The sequence below is a fragment of the Falco biarmicus genome, chromosome 13 (assembly GCF_023638135.1).
Source record: "Falco biarmicus isolate bFalBia1 chromosome 13, bFalBia1.pri, whole genome shotgun sequence".
NCBI lineage: Eukaryota > Metazoa > Chordata > Aves > Falconiformes > Falconidae > Falco > Falco biarmicus.
Genome location: NC_079300.1, coordinates 5,939,566 through 5,957,615, shown reverse-complemented (window position 1 = coordinate 5,957,615; position 18,050 = coordinate 5,939,566). Strand labels below are relative to the sequence as shown.

Below are 18,050 nucleotides of genomic sequence, written 5' to 3'. Positions count from 1 at the left end.
AGATCAAGTTTGAAAGTGCAGAGAGGTTACTGGACAGGCTAGTAGCTTTTTGTATCTTAGTCTTCTGCATTCAAGTTAGAGATGTCAATAAAGCCCATCATCACTTTACAGTCCTGGTCCTTCTGTACTGCAGTGTTCTAGAGGACCACTTTGCATAAGTCTGCCTGGCTGTGCAGCTTCCTGAGGCGTGGCTGCAGAGGGACAGTAGAATCTCACCCCAGACCACAGAGCATTATTCAGTCAAATGAGCTGCTGTGGTCTCTGCCCAACTCAAACCGTTCCTCTCCCCTCTCAATGTTCAGCACTGCCCTATTACCAGATGTTGTTAACCTTGGTTGTCTGGTAGTTTCTGTAGCAGCAATGACATTGCAAAGATCCTCTTTCATCCGTAGTCAGTGATGCAATGGAAGGCCTTTAACACTGGTACCCTTTATTTTTCTTACCTTGTGATAAATACATCCTTGGCGTTTCAGTTAGCTGGGTTTAGAGAAACGGCTTTGTTTACTATATAAGCAAACCTGAGCAAGTAGGCAATGCCAGTTAATAAGAAAAAGATACATTTAGTTATATACATAGGTTGTATATTACACTTAGCCAAGTGTGAAGGTACAGTAGTGATCTCTCAGTATCATCTTCCATGTAAAATTACCAGAGAAACTAAGAAGTTCATCAATGAATAGCAGTGTCTCAATGACACAGCCCTAACATGGCCTGTTAGGTGAACTGATACTTCTCTCCTACTTATTCTTCTTCCCTTCTGCTTTCATATTTTTTTCTTTTCATATGTGTCACCCACATGTATGATCTGGGCACCTCTGATTAGTTACCTTACCTGTTAAGGTGTGCTGAAGGTTGATTTGTACTCATAGAGATGGGATTGCAGTAAGTGCCTGATGCATGCTATTAAGGGAAAAAAGTACTGTTGTCTTCAGAATGGAATTTGAATGCATCCTGTAGTAACACACTGAATAGTGAGAAGTAAAATGTAAACTAGCTGTTCATTATATAAGTACTACCTGTTGAATGAAGAAGGAATTATGTAATCAAAATAGTGGATGGTGATAATAATTAGTCCTCTTTTTCATGTAAAGTATGTAATTTAGTGCTATGAGGGTAGTCTTTATCCTTGAAAATAAAATTCTAGCTCTCGTTTTCCCTTGGAAAGCTGGGATCATTATGTACGGAACCTGGCTGTGATATAAGAGACATTCATGAAAATAATCACCGGTTTGCATTTCAGAAGGCAAACCTTTTGTTTCATGTGACACTGGAGGTGTCATGATTAAAAGGTACATTAATATCACTGTAGAAATAAAGGGATCAGGTTTGATAAGACACAGATAACATACAGCAGATTCTGGTCCCGCTGACTACCTGAGGCTCTGGTTTATGTTAGTCTCCAGAGGCATACTGACAGACCACTGCACTAATGCAGCATCTGATAAAAAAGAAATTGCATTTGCTTAAGATGTTTTATGTTATTCACTTTGAAGGCACAATAAAAGAGAAAATGTAAGTTTCAATTCAAATTAGTGTAACAAACGTTTTCCATTCTTTTTAAAGTTCAATAAAAGTCTCCTGTATTTTCTTTATCACTGATCCCTATTCCTCTCAAAATTTTGGGGCTTAAAAGATACTTTGATATGCAGATTTTTAGCTTCTCATGTATTTTGATCATGCGGGATGAGAAGCATTACTTAACTTTTTTTTTTCTTTGCTTGTTATGCCTGAGTGTTTGTCACAGATGTTTATATGGTTTGCATTTTTTCGTGTTTTGCTTATTTCCCAGGTTCAGAACTTGACGTTGCGCAGTCAGAAGTTGGGTGTATTGTCAAGTTCACAGAACGGCCCACCAAAGAGCAGCAGTCAAACTCAGTCATTGTCCCTCTGCCCCAATAAACCTATAACCAGTTCCAAGGGCAGCCAGCCAGATCACTCAGAAACCAACAGAAAAGGCGAGAGCCCAACTCCAGAGTGTCGGAGTACACCAGTCACACGGACATCAAGCATACATCACTTAATAACACCAGGTGGGATGAAAATGGAGCTATAAGGAAGTTATTTTAATTAAAGGTTATTTGTAAGTTATGGTTCTGGTAGAATCTAGTGCTGTCTGACTGGGTTCTTCTAGATATTCCACATAAATAGAGTTTAATATTTAATAGTAAACTTACTTATTTGTTGATGTTGGATGTTACACAGGATTTTGATTTAGCGCGATGATACAGCAATGTTCCTAAATCACAATATAGCAATTGCAATACGCAGTTGAATCACAGTACAAACATGATTCTCTCTGTATGCTCATTGTCAAGACATGTCATCCCTAGTCTCTGGGAAGTAGGGTGTGGGTTGAAACCACCCCAAGCCTCTTGCTGTCATCAAAATCTTAATTTGATGGTCATTGATATTTTTCTTTTTTTTTTCTTGCTGTCTTGTCTGTGTCATCAGAATGTTCTTGAATCAAGTACTTTTATAAATCCATAGCTAATGGTGTCCCAGAATCTTGCTATTTAGTATTAAGAGATAAATCAAAATAAATCTGCAGTTAGTTAGGTAGACATTTACATTGCAATGTATTTGCGTTTTAGCTTCCTTATTTTGAAAGAGTAAGGGTAGTCTAGACACTTGGTCTGAATTTTGTGGAATTTAGTTTGGCTTAAATGGCAGCTTTTAGAGAAGGGGTAAGACTGAGGCAGGCATTCTTGAGGTATTGAGCCCTAATGCTCTTAGAACTTTTGTAAGGAAAACATCCATCTTCACTAGAAGAATAAATAATAAAAAAGGCAACATAAATGAGTTGTTTCTCAAGTGGAGAAGACAGAAAAAGAAGGAGTTTACATGTGGAGGAAAATACGTGTGCATGGTGCTGTAAGGAATTAGTAATGAGTCACTGGTTCGCTTAAATATGTCACCTCTAGAAGCTACACTATTTTTAGATTCATACCTTTCAGTTTATGTGTTCAAGTTCAAGCAAATACTTTGAAAGGTTTTGATTCATACTGAACTCTTGGAATTTTTAGTCTCTTAAAATCATATTACCTAAACTTTAACTTAGCAGTTATCAACAAATCCTGTTGATCGTGAGAGGTGTATCTCTTCCATTCCAGTCTGTTTCAAAGAAAAGGTTAAATCCATTTGAAGTTGCATGAAATTGTTAAAAAAGTGAAGGCTGGATCAGCAGTAATCTCAGAACTAGCACCAAAAAGATAAGTTTGGATACTTTTATATAGAAAACACATATATGTGTGTATATATGGAAAAAGCATGGCTATGTTCCTGTATTAATTGCTGCATTTTGCTTTGGAACTTAACATATAACCCTAGTGAATTGTTCTTGTGTACTATATGCTGTCAAAGAAGGTATTTCTAAACATGGATCTGAAGGGCTGAAAAAGTTGTGCCAGTCTTACTCTAAAGTAAAAACTTGCTTTCTTTTAATATTTTTGTAATGTTCTCTGGACTTAAAGAAATAAATACTAATTTTTACTTTCCCCCCCTCCTCACAGCTTCGTATTCTCCATTGCAACCTCATTCACTAGTGAAACATCAGCAGATCCCACTTCATTCACCACCTCCAAAGATTTCCCATCATCAGCTGATACTGCAACAGCAGCAGCAAGTCCAGCCAATTGCACTTCAGACTCCTTCGGGTCAGGACCCCCCTCCGTCCCAGCACTGTCTACCACTCCCAAGCCATGGTCTTCCTCCGGCTTCCAGCAGTGTCCAGTCTCATTGCTCACCGATTCACATCCATCCTCCGCCTCTAACACTGTCTCCTACTCCATCCCAGTCAGCTCAGCAGTCAGTAGTGGTATCCCCTCCACCTTCTCACTCCCCTAGTCAGTCGCCTACAATAATTATTCACCCTCAAGCACTCATTCAGTCACAGGCAAACTCCCTTGTGCCGACAGCTCTTCAGGCAGAGCAGTCTGCTCCTCAGCAAACTACTACCAATCCAGTTCGACCAATTGCACAGCCACTTAATCTTCCGTCGCACCTTCCGCTTTCATCTTCCCCCGCTGTACATATAGGGTCGGTAGATCAGCCCAGCTTAGTTTCCCCAGGCCAACAGATTGTGTCCTCGACACCACACCAGCAATATTCAGCCTTGCAGTCCACACCCATCCCTCTTGCAGCTCCTCCTCAGCTGTCAACATCTTCAACCCAGATCCAACAACTGCCATTGCAGTCTGTGCAGTCTTTACAAGTGCAGCCTGAAATCCTGTCCCAGGGCCAGGTTTTGGTTCAAAACACTTTGGTTTCTGAGGAAGAGCTTCCTGCTGCAGAAGCTTTGGTCCAGCTGCCATTTCAAACTCTTCCACCACCACAGACTGTTGCAGTAAATCTTCAGGTGCAGCCATCGGTACCGATTGAAACTCCAGTGGTAAGTGGTACTATTGCAGTCCTTTATTCTTTATCCTTGGCTTCTCTAAAGAACTGGTCCATTGACCAGAGGGAGCTAAACCACATGCTAGACAGAGGACCAGAAGAAACCTATTGATTACAGAAGTGAGCTTTAAGAAAACAGTAAGACATTTTCCTCTTCTTTTTTTTTTTTTTCTTTTTTCTTTCTATAATGGATCATCAGTCAAAAATATCAATGAAGAATCATGAAAGTGCAACTTTTGGACTTTCTTATCTAAAATGTTATCTCTTAATGACATTGCAGCATATCTGAAGTTAAAAAAGCAAGTAAATATAGATCAACACTTACATCAAAATGAATTTTGATAAATACATCATATGGACTGTAAGCTTTTATCTTATTATATTAATTATATTAATATAATATTATATATTAATATAAATATAGGCAATCAAAATTTTGAGTAGGAGAATCATCTGTAGTGAAGGTGTGTAGCAGATTATTAAGATAATAGAGTTCTGGATAGTTAATTTTGTACTACCATTGAAAAGATGCTTTTCATAAAAGAATAGGGGAATTTTTGATGCTGTGTTCCCCATCACTGCTATTTAATGTAGTTCAGTGTTAGTCTCAGATGTCAGCAGTTCGCAACTGAAGGTTTCGGCTTCACTTGCCCTGAACTGAAATCACGTACAGTGAAATAAAATGATATATAATGCTGACATTTGAGATAGCGTTATGAGATCAACATGAGCAAAAGAATCAACAACTCCTGTAGGCTTTTATCAGGTTGCCAACAGGTTAAGGAAGTAAGGTGTCCTATTCATTTTTAATTTATATTAGTCATTTTATATATATATATATATATGTATAGTATATATAAAATATGGTAATGGTAATCTCAACTCTCTGATATTTCATGTAGAAATTGGGCCAAAGAGTAGAAGCCAGGTTTGCTTTTGACAAGGTTTTTTAGTGTTTTACATAGTAATCTGCTAAACTTGCTGTCAGTAATTCACATAAATTTAATAGTTTTGAGGAAAATACCTTTTAATTTCTTATTACCACTAGTGTTTGATGGTCTTGGTGTACTCTTCTGAAATACTCAGTTTGATTAGACTGCGCTATAAAATAGAGAACAATTTGCAGATTTGTCATTATGATAGAAAGCTTGCATTTTGCAGAAGTGTTTAAATAGCTATAAGTGTGTGTGCAAATAAAAATACAGTAAACTATAAAAATAAGACATTGAAAATATCAGGTTCTCTGGTCTGTTTGGTAGGAGAAGTGTGCCTCTTCATATTTTGCTATTTGTAAAAATACTTTAATTTTGCTCTCATAGACATTGTGATGTCCCCAGAGTTCATTGTTTTGTATGCAGTTTGGAAACTAGTATTTTATTAGAAAGTTAGCATATTTTCACTGGTAATTTATTTTAAGAACTGTATTTATGCAGCTCTTTTAAGGTATTAAGATAGAATGGAAATCTCTTTAAAGCATAGTTTGTTGGATGCAGATTTACCAAGTGGAGAACGTATGCGAAGAAGAGATGCCAGAGGAATCAGATTGTGTCCATATGGCTAGAACACCTACGCCACCCACTTTGTCTCCACCAGCCATAACCTTGGGGAATGGCGAGGCACTTAATTCAGAAGATCCTTTGTCAGGTGAGAACAAATGCCAAACTAAGGTAGCTGTTCTGCTTAGAAACTTAGACTAGTTATTGATGTTTTAAAATAAAAACCTGTTATTTTGATCTGGTTTATAATTTAGTGATAATGTTTTTTAAGTAAAAGAAACTGTATGAAATATATTAGAAATCCATGCGATAGAACAAGTGATTCAGTCCCAAAGGTGTAGCTTATATGTGTATTTGGATAATATGTAGCATGGAAAATGCTTATTTGAGCTCCTTAGCATGTACTTTTATACTAAAATCTTAACAAAAGTGTCAATCTCCAGTTAATCTTTAAGTGATAGCTGTGTGATACGGGCAAAATATGCTGACTGATCTGGTGTGAGACTGATTTTGCAGAATCAGGGTCAGCAATCTGAAGTTGCTGTCAGAACGGCTGACTACACTGAATGATTCTTTTTGGCACCTTTGGTTTTTTTACCTGCCACAGTAAGGAGCTGTTCTACTGCAAAAGCTACCAATGACAATTTTTCTTTTTCGGTGAAGTATAAGATAGACATTGCTGTATCAAATGTTGTCCTCCAAACTAATGAAGCTTTCCTGATGTGCCAAATATACAAATATATACTCTATATATGTTGTAGTGGGGGTGTATGTCAATATATATGCTATATATATAACTGGGTGCTTAGTGGCTTGATGTTGTATATGCTTGTGACCATGCAGGTTGCTGAGGCTCAAAGCATTCCTGAAAATCAAATTCTCTCTAGAAATACCTCAGGTGCTCAGTCTTGAGAATCCAGTGTTTGAAAATACTGTTTTCTGCTTTTGACTTATGAACTTGTGATTTGTGTAGGTAATTAATGGCCAGCTATGCTTATAGTTAGTAGGTACTGAGTAATGTTTACATGAGAACTGTTCATTAGTGGAATCGTTTGTCAAGGAAAACCATCTTGTTTAGAAGGTAACTATAGTGAAAAAAACTCCAGGGAAACACCTATGCTACAGGATGATGGGTGTGCTTATCACCTCTTATTTTTAGAATTCTGAGCCAATGGTTGGACATAAGTGAAAAAATTTAACATACTTTATTGGGTTTTCTTTCAGAACATGGGGGACTACCTTCAGTGACATCATCAGTCAGTGCCTCAGTAATTAAATCTCCGTCTGATCCTTCACATGCTTCTATTCCACCACCACCTCTTTTGCTTCCAGCAGCAACAACAAGGAGCAACAGCACATCAATGCCCAATAGCATTCCCAGCCTAGAAAATAAACCTCCACAGGCTATTGTTAAACCACAGATCCTGACCCACGTTATTGAAGGCTTTGTGATTCAGGAGGGGTTAGAGCCATTCCCTGTAAGTATAGAAGTCGCTATGGATTTTTTACTACTAATTTTTGAAGCAAACTATTCTTAACAATGATGTTTTTGTGGCTAGTAGCTGTTTAGATCTTGGATAATTTTTGTAATGTTGATTTTGACCTTTTTCCCACTGATTTGGTAACCTGTTTCTTACAGCATCCATTATACTTGTGTTCAGTTTGTATTGTCTTATGTATATAATTGGAATCCAGGCTACTGTTTGGCTTGCAGCTATCACTGGATCACAAGGGACTAAGTGAAAACAGAGACACGGTTGAGTAGATAGGCTATATCCAGAGATAAATATAGACTGTGACTTTTAGGCTACCATTTGCAATAACTTTATTTACTCTATCTCCTAGATACCTTAATTTACACCTCTGAGGTGAGTCTGTTAAAATTCTGAAATGTTAAAATTTTGTTGTTTAAAGCACTGGCAGGCCTTGATGTGATTAGTACTGTGCCTGGTAAGAATTACTGCTGTTAATTTTAAATCCACACTTGGACAGTTTAAAACCTATGAGCCTGCCTTATTAACTAATTTAATGTGTATCTCATTTTCTCATTCCTTCATTTCTCTAGGCATAATGTGTTTCTTCCTTTATTAAATATAATTGCAAACTCCGTAGAGCAGGAGTGAGTCTTTGTATTTGAGAAATGGTATTTAGAGCTTTGCCACTATATAATAATGAATCATTGCTACAGAATAGAAACTGTGATTCAAGTCTCAGTTACAACTGCTAAGTCGCAAATACTATTTTCATTATTCATTGTTCCGTTAATCACTGTTGCTTTGCTTTTATTGCAATAGGTAAGTCGTTCATCTTTGCTGGTAGAACAGCCTGCAGAAAAAAGATTGCTAGTGGAGGGTCAGATCATGAGTGTTGTGTGTGTTGAATCAGACTTGCAGAATACAAAACATGCAGACAACTCATCGGACACAGAGATAGAGGATATGATTGCAGAAGGTTTGTAGTTTTTGTTTAAATACCCATTTATTTTTTTTCCCCTTCAGTTCTGTATGTATTACAGAATCCCATCCTGTCTGTACTTCTGGAATTCTTCTCCAGTCTTTACACTGTCTCTAATAGAAACTATTCTCAAATGTTTTTTACTAGCTACACATCATAACAGCAGCTGCTGTGGATGCACACAAATGTCAAGAAACTATGAACTTGTCCTGCTTAGAATCCAATGGTCTCTGGCATTAAGTCGTGAGCTTAATTGAGTTCCCCATGCAGTATCTGACATAATCGTCATAGTGGATTTTTTTAGAACTCGGCAATCAACTGTTCTGGATCTGTTGCACCACTATTACTGTAGATAGCTTTGTGAGTGTTATGAAATGGAAATTAAACCATGGCCTGGCCCAGAAAAGCCAAGTTATTCTTTAACTCACATTTTTTTATAAATTCATCCAAGATTTGAAAGTCTGGAATTTTTCAGCTGTCCCTGGATTTTCTCTTCCACAGCTTGAGCAATTGCGCAGGAGCTGGTTTTAATTTTTTTAAATTTGTCTTAATGCAACTTTTAGTTTCATTCTCTTAAAATAGTTCTTTCCCCTCTTTCATATCAAACTAGCGAGCAGAGTGAGAAGGGACAAATACAGTGTCTGCTAGTGCCACAGGTCTGTATTGGGGAAGTGGCTGGAAAAAGTCAGGACAGCGTGACCTGAGCAGTAGCAATTGTCACCATAGCTGTGCTTCACAGCTTCCCGCTCCAGGCATTGTAAATTGCCACTTAATTAAAAGCATCTGTCCCTCTGATCTCTTCTCACAGGAACTTTCAAGACAGCAACATGATAGCAGTTACTGGCTGTGGTTTCTGCCGTGAATGGTACTGAAGTGCAATAGGGCAGTTGGCTGTATCCATTGTGTATCTCAGCAAAAAATTAGCTCAAAATTCAGTCTTTTAGATTATTAGATTCTGATACATTATTTTTTACCACAGAGATTTATATCCGGTACTGCTTATGAGCATATTGGGTCAGACCCGAGTCAAGGATTGCAGACAAGGTAAAAAGCTTGCCTTAAAAAGCATTACAAATTCAAAAAGAGTATTTGTTGGTAGTGAAATCAGGTAAATACGGTTGGAATTTTTGCTTAAGGCTGATTCAGTTTACCACTCAGGCAATATGTATCTCTTATATATGTCTTAAAGTTAAGAGTATATTTTTACTTGTAGCACTGATTTTTAGTAGGAACTGGTTTAGCTTGGAAGCACATTACGGAAAGGAAGTATCAGTGGGTTGCAGTCCTCCTGCGTGTTGATGCAACAACACCTGTGCAAAGTCGTCAGGAGCTGTGGAAACTGTGCCTGAAAAATGAAACATAAACCAGAATTTCCTAAATTGTGGCTGATTATATGAGTGCATTTACTAGTATATCTCATAGTCCAGAGCTCTTCCTAAATTTGCAGTAACAGCCTAGTTTAGGCAGTGGCAGATACTCAAAGTGCTTTGCTTTGTAACTGTAACTTTTGATTATTTTGTAATTAAGTTGTCTACAAAGAAAAGTAAAGAAACAATTTTTACGGAGTCCATTTCTTAAATATATTAAACAATATTCTACTGTAAAATAATTTGAGGCCCATACCTTATTCTTCACAAGCCTTCACATAGGCATGGCAGACTAAATTTTAGAAGGCAAGCATCTGGCATATTAAATAGTGGAGGCTTGCAGTGTGACTGGAAGTTTTCTAAATCCTTGTTTCATTTAACTTAAAATTACTGTTGGGTTTTTTTGGTATCATCTCCCAGTGAGGGCTTCAATTTAACCAGTTCTTTGAGAGGGAAGCCCATGAAAGCATCAAGTACAAGAGGCTTTTAAAGAAAAACAAAAAAGTGATCTGGTAAATTGTATTACTTGTTTGACATTTATAGCACAATGGAGTTACACTACTTTTCTACACACAATATGAGACTTGTAAATCTTTTAGCTCTTGACTGTGCTTAGTAAATTGCTATTAAATAAACTTGCTTTCTTGATCAGGAGTACAGCTTTTTTTTAATACCTGGTTTAGCCCAATATATTTCAAACAGAAGAAACTTTTTGCTGTCTGGCATATCTTATAGAATATTTGAAGCTTTGTTTGTAATAGTCATTTTGGCCTTAATTTGTTACAATAGATCTTAACTCAGTTTTGTTTTCAATAGCATTCCCTAAGAACTTTTCAGTAGTAACAGTGTTGCTTCTCAGATTTAAAACAGCTTGTCTGTTCTATAGAATTATTCAAACATACACATTTTTGGTTTTAGTTATTGTTCCTGACAGCTGGTGTTAAGTAGCTGCAAATTGTGTACTTAAACCTATTAGATGAGCTAGTGGGAAACATCCAGGACTGAAACACATCCACATATGCAGAGGCTGAGCAAAGGAGATTTTCTGATACTGAACCAGGGTATGATTGTGAATATGGTAGAAGCACCTAATCTGCAAAAGAAAAGACTCTAAGGATCAATTTACTCTTCAATCTGTTGTCACTTTTCTCCATATAGTATGACCTGCATTGGGTGTGAGGAGGGTTTGGCTTTTTCAGAATGATTTATTTGAAGGATGCATCTCTGATATTTAACGTTAGTTGCAAGGTTGGTCAGATTTGGTATGTTTCCAATTTCCAGTTTTTACTTCCTGTGTGATACCAACTTACTATGCTGGAGACTTGCAACATGGTAGTTTTCAGTTATGTCTTTGAGTCTTGATACATCAGATTTGTTATTCCAATACCTTTTCCAGTATTTTCAGCTCTTTGCTGCATTAGTGCTTTTTTGTTACCTTGTCAGTGCAATAGTTAGTGCTTGCAAGCAGATCAGTGAGTTAACATCACTATAACAGACTTTTACAAATTCATAGTTAAAATTTTTCAATTAAACTTTGATACCTGCATTTGCATTAGCTGGCATCAGAGCCTAACAGAGTTTAGAGCAAAAAGCTGGTTTGCAATTTTTGCAACTAATTATGTAAAATTACAAGTACAAGCGCAAAAGGTGAATAGCAAGAGGCAAAGTATATGAAACAGTGACTCAGGTAAATTAGAAATGTGAGAGAAATGTATGTTTGTTTAGTCCTCTGAATTTTTGAGCAATATATTTTGTCCATGATCACAGCCATGTGGCATGCAGTTCTTTTACTTAACCCAGATGACCACAAAACATGATGTTTCGGTTTGTGCCAGTTTCACTGCTTTGCTCCTGATGATGGGTTTCACAGATGGTGCATGGGGATAAGGGTTGGGGTTTTTTTTTCTGTGCCACAAGTCAAGTTGATTTGCGAATACTCTAAACTGTGTACAAACCATGCCATAGCCATGAAATACACTTCCAGCAGAAGAAAGCATAGACATTCAGCATGTGATGTGTGTGCTGCCTTGTTGCCTTGTACTGCTGCCTTTTGAGCTTTCCTGTTTTTTATTTCACTGATATTTCTCTCAGCTGGTGTTTGAGGAGTTCTTAAGGAGCAGGAAAAGTGCCGCCTCATCTCACCAGTAACAGAAAAATACCGTATAACAGCAGGCTGTAAATCAGTAGATGCCATAATCCTTTTCTTTCACATATGCAGCTTATCTTTCTCATAGATGAGATTCAATGTTTTGCTTGTTTTCACAAGTCCCTTTGGTTGTAGCAGTTGCTTATTCAAACAATTTTAAAAGGTTAATGCATTATGTCATTACAGGAGAGATTGAATTTAGGCTGTGGAATGCTCAGTTCTCTTAATGAACTCTTTATAAGCAATTCCTGAGGACTGTAACACTTCTTTTTAATTGTTTACTATGTTTAAGGGCAGACTTGCTCATGGATGGCTTGAAATTTAACAAAGCTGATTATGTTCATTGAATAACTTAATTGCAGTTTCAGTAAGGTTCAGTTTACTCAAGGTCTTTTCTGTAGCGAATGAAAGCTATGACTTGCTTAGCTTTGCATAATTTTATGTTAATCTAAGTATTTAATTAAATGTGTTAGATATTTGAAAAATCATCTACCCACCTGCTTGAGATGAGAAATTTGAATATAATTTTGTGTAATTGAAACTGACTTCTTTATGCATTCTTTCTTTAGAGGGGCTGGATGAAATAGAAAATGATCTTCTGAAGTGTGAATTTTGTGGAAAAATGGGGTATTCTAATAAATTTCTACGGTCAAAAAGATTCTGCTCCACATCCTGTGCCAAAAGGTACTCTGTCTAGTTACTGCTTATCATCGTCTGGTTAATGGAATAGCACCTAAGTAGTGTCTGATGTTGAAAAACAAAGAAACAGTAAAACATGACTGCTTTCTACCCAGATTTGCAGAGTATATGGGTACAAAGAGAATTACAGTAAAATTGCGGACCTTTTTGCAGACGGTGCCATGAATGCTATTGGGCTTATAGGTAGGTGATGGGTATCATGGAAGAGAAATCCATTAAAGGTTGCTAAGGTTTTGGAAACTGATGCAGAAATTTGTGGGCCCCGAATCATTATGTTTGTCTTATTCCTGTTGTGTTCCCCTTGATGTTGGGCAATGTCACAGAAAGAATGCTGGGCTAGATGGGCTTTCTTACAGTTTTGTGTGATGGTAGGCAAAAAAACCAACTGCATTTATCTTCTCTTGGCATAATGGAAATGCTACATAGACAAAAAATGTTCTTAAATGTTTTTAGTAATAGTGTAAAAATTCTTTACTTGCATAGAGTAAAATAGAAATATTCATAAACATAAATAATTGTTTGTAAAGCTTCTCCTTTCTTGAAAATAATGCCATTCCCTTGTACATGTGGTTAGCAGAGGAAATTGGCTGGTTGCCATTTCTGTTTGGGTTTAGTATGCTACTTTTATTTTCTTTTGGTTAAGAGAAATAAGAATTCATAGTCAACATCTGAATGTAAAATCTTCCATCATTACAGCTGGAAAATTGGTATTTAATCCCAGATGTTTTAGAAGGGGGAAATAGTTTCCCATTTCTAATCACCACTTAGTTATTTTTTTGCATCAGTGTGCCTAGAAACCACCTTTCTCTTACATATCATACTTCTTTAATCCCCCATGTGAGACATTGCCATTTTAAAGTAGCGGGAATGTATATTTTTGATTTGGTACTTGTTGGGACACTACCAGTGAAATAATGTTAAGAAGGGGGTTGTCCCCTTAATCTTAGAACGGGATTTTTGCCTCCGTCCTCTTTGACTGGGTATCAGCTAGGCAGAGAAAATGGAAGTAAAAGATACAATGCGACTTTAAGCTTTTAACAGACATTTCAGAGAAGTGGGACTGGGCTACGTAATAAAATACAGAAGTATTTCTATCATGGAAAATGTTTAAGAATGGGAAAGACAGACATTTTCCAGGGATGATCTAGAGGTACTTGATCTTGCTTCAAGACAAGAAGTCTGAGTAAATAGCCTTTGAGGTACCTTTCTCTTGTATTTCTGTGACAGCTGTTGTTGTCTCATTAGGCAGACTTCTGCAACACTGGAATTTTAGGGTTACTTGATTGAATTCAGTCCAAAAGACTATTAGTGCATTATCAAATATATCTTACTTCTTTAGGCACAGCCTTAGTTGCACTAAGAAGTTTGGGCTGTTTACATCAGACAAGACCAGTCGCTGGAATCGGAAATCAGATAGCCAAAGCCTTGGGCGACGCGGGCGTCGACCGAGCGGCCCTGATGGGGCATCACGAGATCATTTTCTTAGACAGGTCTGTGGAATATTTGCTTAAAACTATGGCATTCTTTTGGGAATTACAAATAAAATATAATACTGTAGTGTATTTGTACTACATTTTCCAGCTTCCAATTACTTATCCATCTGCAGAAGAAGATGTGGCTTCTCATGAAGATGCTGTTCCAGCTGCCATGACCACCCGTCTGCGAAGACAGAGTGAAAGGGAGAGAGAACGTGAACTTAGGGAACTAAGAATTCGGAAAATGCCAGAGAGCATTGACTTGTTACCAGTGGTGCAAGCTGACCCATCAGTATGGACTGTTGATGAAGTTTGGGCCTTTATACGTTCTTTGCCTGGTATGTAACGTGCGGTAACTTGTTCCTTTTGGTTTTTTAACGGTAAAGTTCCTTGCTTTTTAGCATCAGTGTGCTGATGAGGTGGTGTGGTAACAGCAGTAGTGTCTTCAGTTACTGATAGAAACTGCAATGTGATTTGTTTCCTCTTGCTTGTTCCTTCAGCACAAATCCTGTGTTGATAGAACTAGTCCCACTTTGGCTGTTGCATCCCAGCTGATGGAGATTAGAGCTGTTCCTTCAGTCTGACTTCTCTCAAGAGGTCAGTAGAGAGATGAGACACACTTCCTCCCTTTCCTCCCTTTTACACTTCTTTCTTCTCTTGCCTCCTTGCTGCTTATTCAGTAGAAAAAGCAAGGGGAGAGTTATTTCCCTTAATACAACTGAAAAATTTGAAAGACCTATCCTGATACAAGTCATTAAAAAAGAATAAGCAAGCTTCTTCATTGAAGTTAAACTTTGTTTTGCATTGCTTTGCTCAGTAACTGAAATGCAGAGAGCTTCTGCTTACAGACCCTGCATACTGGTAAACACGGTGTTCTCAGAAAAAAATAATCTTGCTGCTTCTTATTTACAAACCTTTTCTTTAGTTCAATATTCACAGTTACCTTCATCATCTTCAGGTTTTTTGACATTTATTTATCATTTCATAACTATCGTAAGCTTTAAAGTTTCACTCTCCGCTCTTTCCCAAGGATGCCATTCTATCTGATCAGATACTGTAATCCTTCCAGGTAACAAGGCAGTTCTACCTAACAGCAGTCATACAAGAGTTTTTGTTGCTTACCCATGTAACTCATATGTCAAAACACTGAAACCAAGGTTAAGTTTGTTCCTAATTTTCTACTTTTTCTGGAATGCTAAACCATTTTTCTGTGTATCCCATTAGGCTAATAACCCACAGGGAATAGATTTCATTGCCAAGTTATACGCATAGGTTATGACAGATAATCTTTTATAAAGTAGGTCAGGCAAAGAATTGAGTAAGGGATGTCTTAAATCAGCAAAAGTCATCCTTTTGAAGTACCTTTCTTCTGATAGTTTATAAATTGCAATTAAGTTATATCATCTGCTTCTGAGAAGCTGCAGCGATATCTGTAAAAACAAGCAAAGTTCCTTAGGTTTAAGACATGGTCATCTGTTTCTGTATTTCATCTGTGTTACTGGAATGTAACTATATGACTGCTGTTCTGAGTTACTATTTTTATAGCTTTGAGGCTGTAGTTAATTCAATAACTTCCTGATGCTGAGTTCTGTAAAGGACTAAACGATAATTCTGTCCTAGAAAACTTAGTGCCATATAAACACAATTCACTTGCAAGTATGAAAACAAAAATATTATTCTTAAAATGTGGTTTCTGTTTTGAAACCATTACGTTCAGACTATTTCACGAGCTCCTGGATCTGGGATTTTTTTCGTATTCTATAAACAATGTAATCTTTAATTTTAAACAGACTTTATATTTCTCTGTATTTAATGAAAATTTGTTACAGTTACTCTCATTCATACTAAGGCCTAGTTTCTCAAATAGTTTTTTTTAAAAAAAGTTCAATAGGTATTTAAAATTATATTTACAACCTACCAGAATTTTTATTGTTACATAGCTATGTTCATGTTTTTTGTCAATATTGGGCTTTATTCTGTTTGATATATTCTCAAGCTGCTCTCTTGAAAAAATATTTTTTCATATGCTGTCAGAGTTGAATAACACAAAAAATAATTGACTTCCGTTACGCTGTTTTGCAATATCTACTTGGTGCAGCACATCCAGACCATGTTGTAGGAGACGGTGATCTGTCAGCTTTTCATAAACATCAGGGACACCTGTTTTGATTTACAGCTTTTTGCACAGAGCCTGTAGCTGAGATCTAACTGTGGAGTCAAGTTAGATGGATTGATGACAAGTTAGATGACAAAGTCCTTGTCAGCTTTTCCTGAATTCCTTTGAAGGCTTTTGGAGAAATGAAGATAGTAGGACATTCCTATTGTTTGTTACTTCTGGGGGGAAGAGACAGCAACAGTTTAAGTCCCAGCAGAGTTGTTCCTCTTTTCTTTATTCAGTTGCAACGTTAGTTGTCATTCACCCACTTCCCACCCTTGTTTTAGCTAAGTTATTGCACAACAACCAATTGCAAAAGTGCTTAAGAGAGTACCCAAATATACTTGTTTGAGGGAACTGAAATATATTCAACTTTCATCCTTTGCTTTTCCAAAATGACTTTGAGAAAAGGTATTTTTGGAGAAGTTGCATGGAAATGTTTCATGTCCTACTTAAAGAAAACAACCAGCAATTACCTATTTTAACAGGACCACTTTTGTTCCTAAATGTAAAAACTTCTCTTGATCTCTCACATTATTTGTAGATGCTGTGGTCTGACAATCACCATGGTCAGGTCTCAGGTCAGATGTACAGTGATGCCTTTCACAGAATGACTTAGTACTTGATTTACAGATGTTTTGTCTGTTGTCAACATGTAAATAAGAACCTTTATGATGACGTTAGATCCTCCTGAGAATGGTCAGTTGTCTTAAGATTTTTCTTCATGTTATTGACAGCTTTGTCTTCACTTGGTACTGGAATTGTAAGCACCGTTCCAGGAGCTCTCTGACAACTCTGAGCCCCTGAAGAATGTTCTCGTCTTGATTGCGGTACAGTTTGTAGCTGGGCTGTGCTACTACATCATTTTACCAGAAGTATTAAAAGTAAATGTTATGGAACATGCACAAGCACTAAAACATTTTAATGACTTTAGTGGCTATATAAATACTGGTTTTAACAAACTGATTTTTCTTTTTCTCCGAAAGATACCACTCTTAATTACTTGTTACAATAAATAATGCCCAAGAACTTGGCGTTGTTTTAAATGCTATGGAAAATAGTCCTTTGTTCAAATTAAAAGTTACCCAACTGCTACAGAGCAACTGTTTTACTTTTGGGATTGTAGTTTATACAGTTGTAGCCTAAACTACAGAGGTTGAGAGGTGTAGCCAGAGACTACAATAACATTCCATAGTAAGACCTTTCTCTTTTCAAATTATCTTTTATTTTTTCCCTTTCCTTAATAAAGTGGTAGGTAATTGTTGTGTGCAGTTTGTTTAACAAATCATTAGGGAAAAAAAATCGTGCTTTATTCTTTGTGAAAAGCTAACCTTTTCCAACCTTGAATGTTACAACCACTACACAGTAATAATCCAAACTAATTAAGGTTTGGATGTTGATATTTCCTTCCATGTTTCCTTTCTCTTTGTCTCTTACACATTTATAAATCCATCAGGAAATTAGACTCGTCTTTATAGAATTTAAATCTGAACACACAAGAGGACATGAAATTAGTCAGTTGCTCTCATCTGGGTGGAAAAGGAGTTCTTCACAGTATTTTCATATCTCTGTAATAATGTACTTTTAGAACAGGGGAAAATACAAAAATGCCAAAAAATAGGCTTGACTGAGGAATAATTGAATGCAGGAATGGAAAGTGGAGCACAAGTTACAGTGTGTCTGAAAGGCTGTGGGACAGATGGAGAGACCACTGGATTGAGAACATAAATGTATTAAAAAATTACAAAAAACGTAGCCATGGGGAAAGAAGCTTCAAATAGACAACTGGCAATGAGTGCTCTTACTCATCTTGTTAGAAGACATTTGTCCATGTAACAGGACTGCCGTACAGCCAGGCATAACTGA

General features: G+C 37.0%; 1 protein-coding gene across 6 annotated transcripts in view; it reads left to right on the top strand.

Annotated features, from left to right (window-relative positions):
- The window catches only part of PHC3 (polyhomeotic homolog 3), a 38,591-nt gene that overhangs the window by 10,950 nt on the left and 9,591 nt on the right, over positions 1–18,050 (top strand). For 4 of the 6 annotated variants that reach the window (XM_056359083.1, XM_056359082.1, XM_056359081.1 and 1 more), the window contains 8 exons: positions 1,790–2,030; positions 3,510–4,387; positions 5,886–6,036; positions 7,113–7,366; positions 8,183–8,339; positions 12,425–12,539; positions 13,894–14,044; positions 14,136–14,367. In XM_056359083.1, coding sequence (XP_056215058.1) covers positions 1,790–2,030; positions 3,510–4,387; positions 5,886–6,036; positions 7,113–7,366; positions 8,183–8,339; positions 12,425–12,539; positions 13,894–14,044; positions 14,136–14,367 — 2,179 coding nt within the window. Of the gene's footprint in view, positions 1–1,789; positions 2,031–3,509; positions 4,388–5,885; positions 6,037–7,112; positions 7,367–8,182; positions 8,340–12,424; positions 12,540–13,893; positions 14,045–14,135; positions 14,368–14,529; positions 14,627–18,050 lie in introns of those variants that run through there. The other 2 variants (XR_008825268.1, XM_056359084.1) reach the window with 2 other exon arrangements.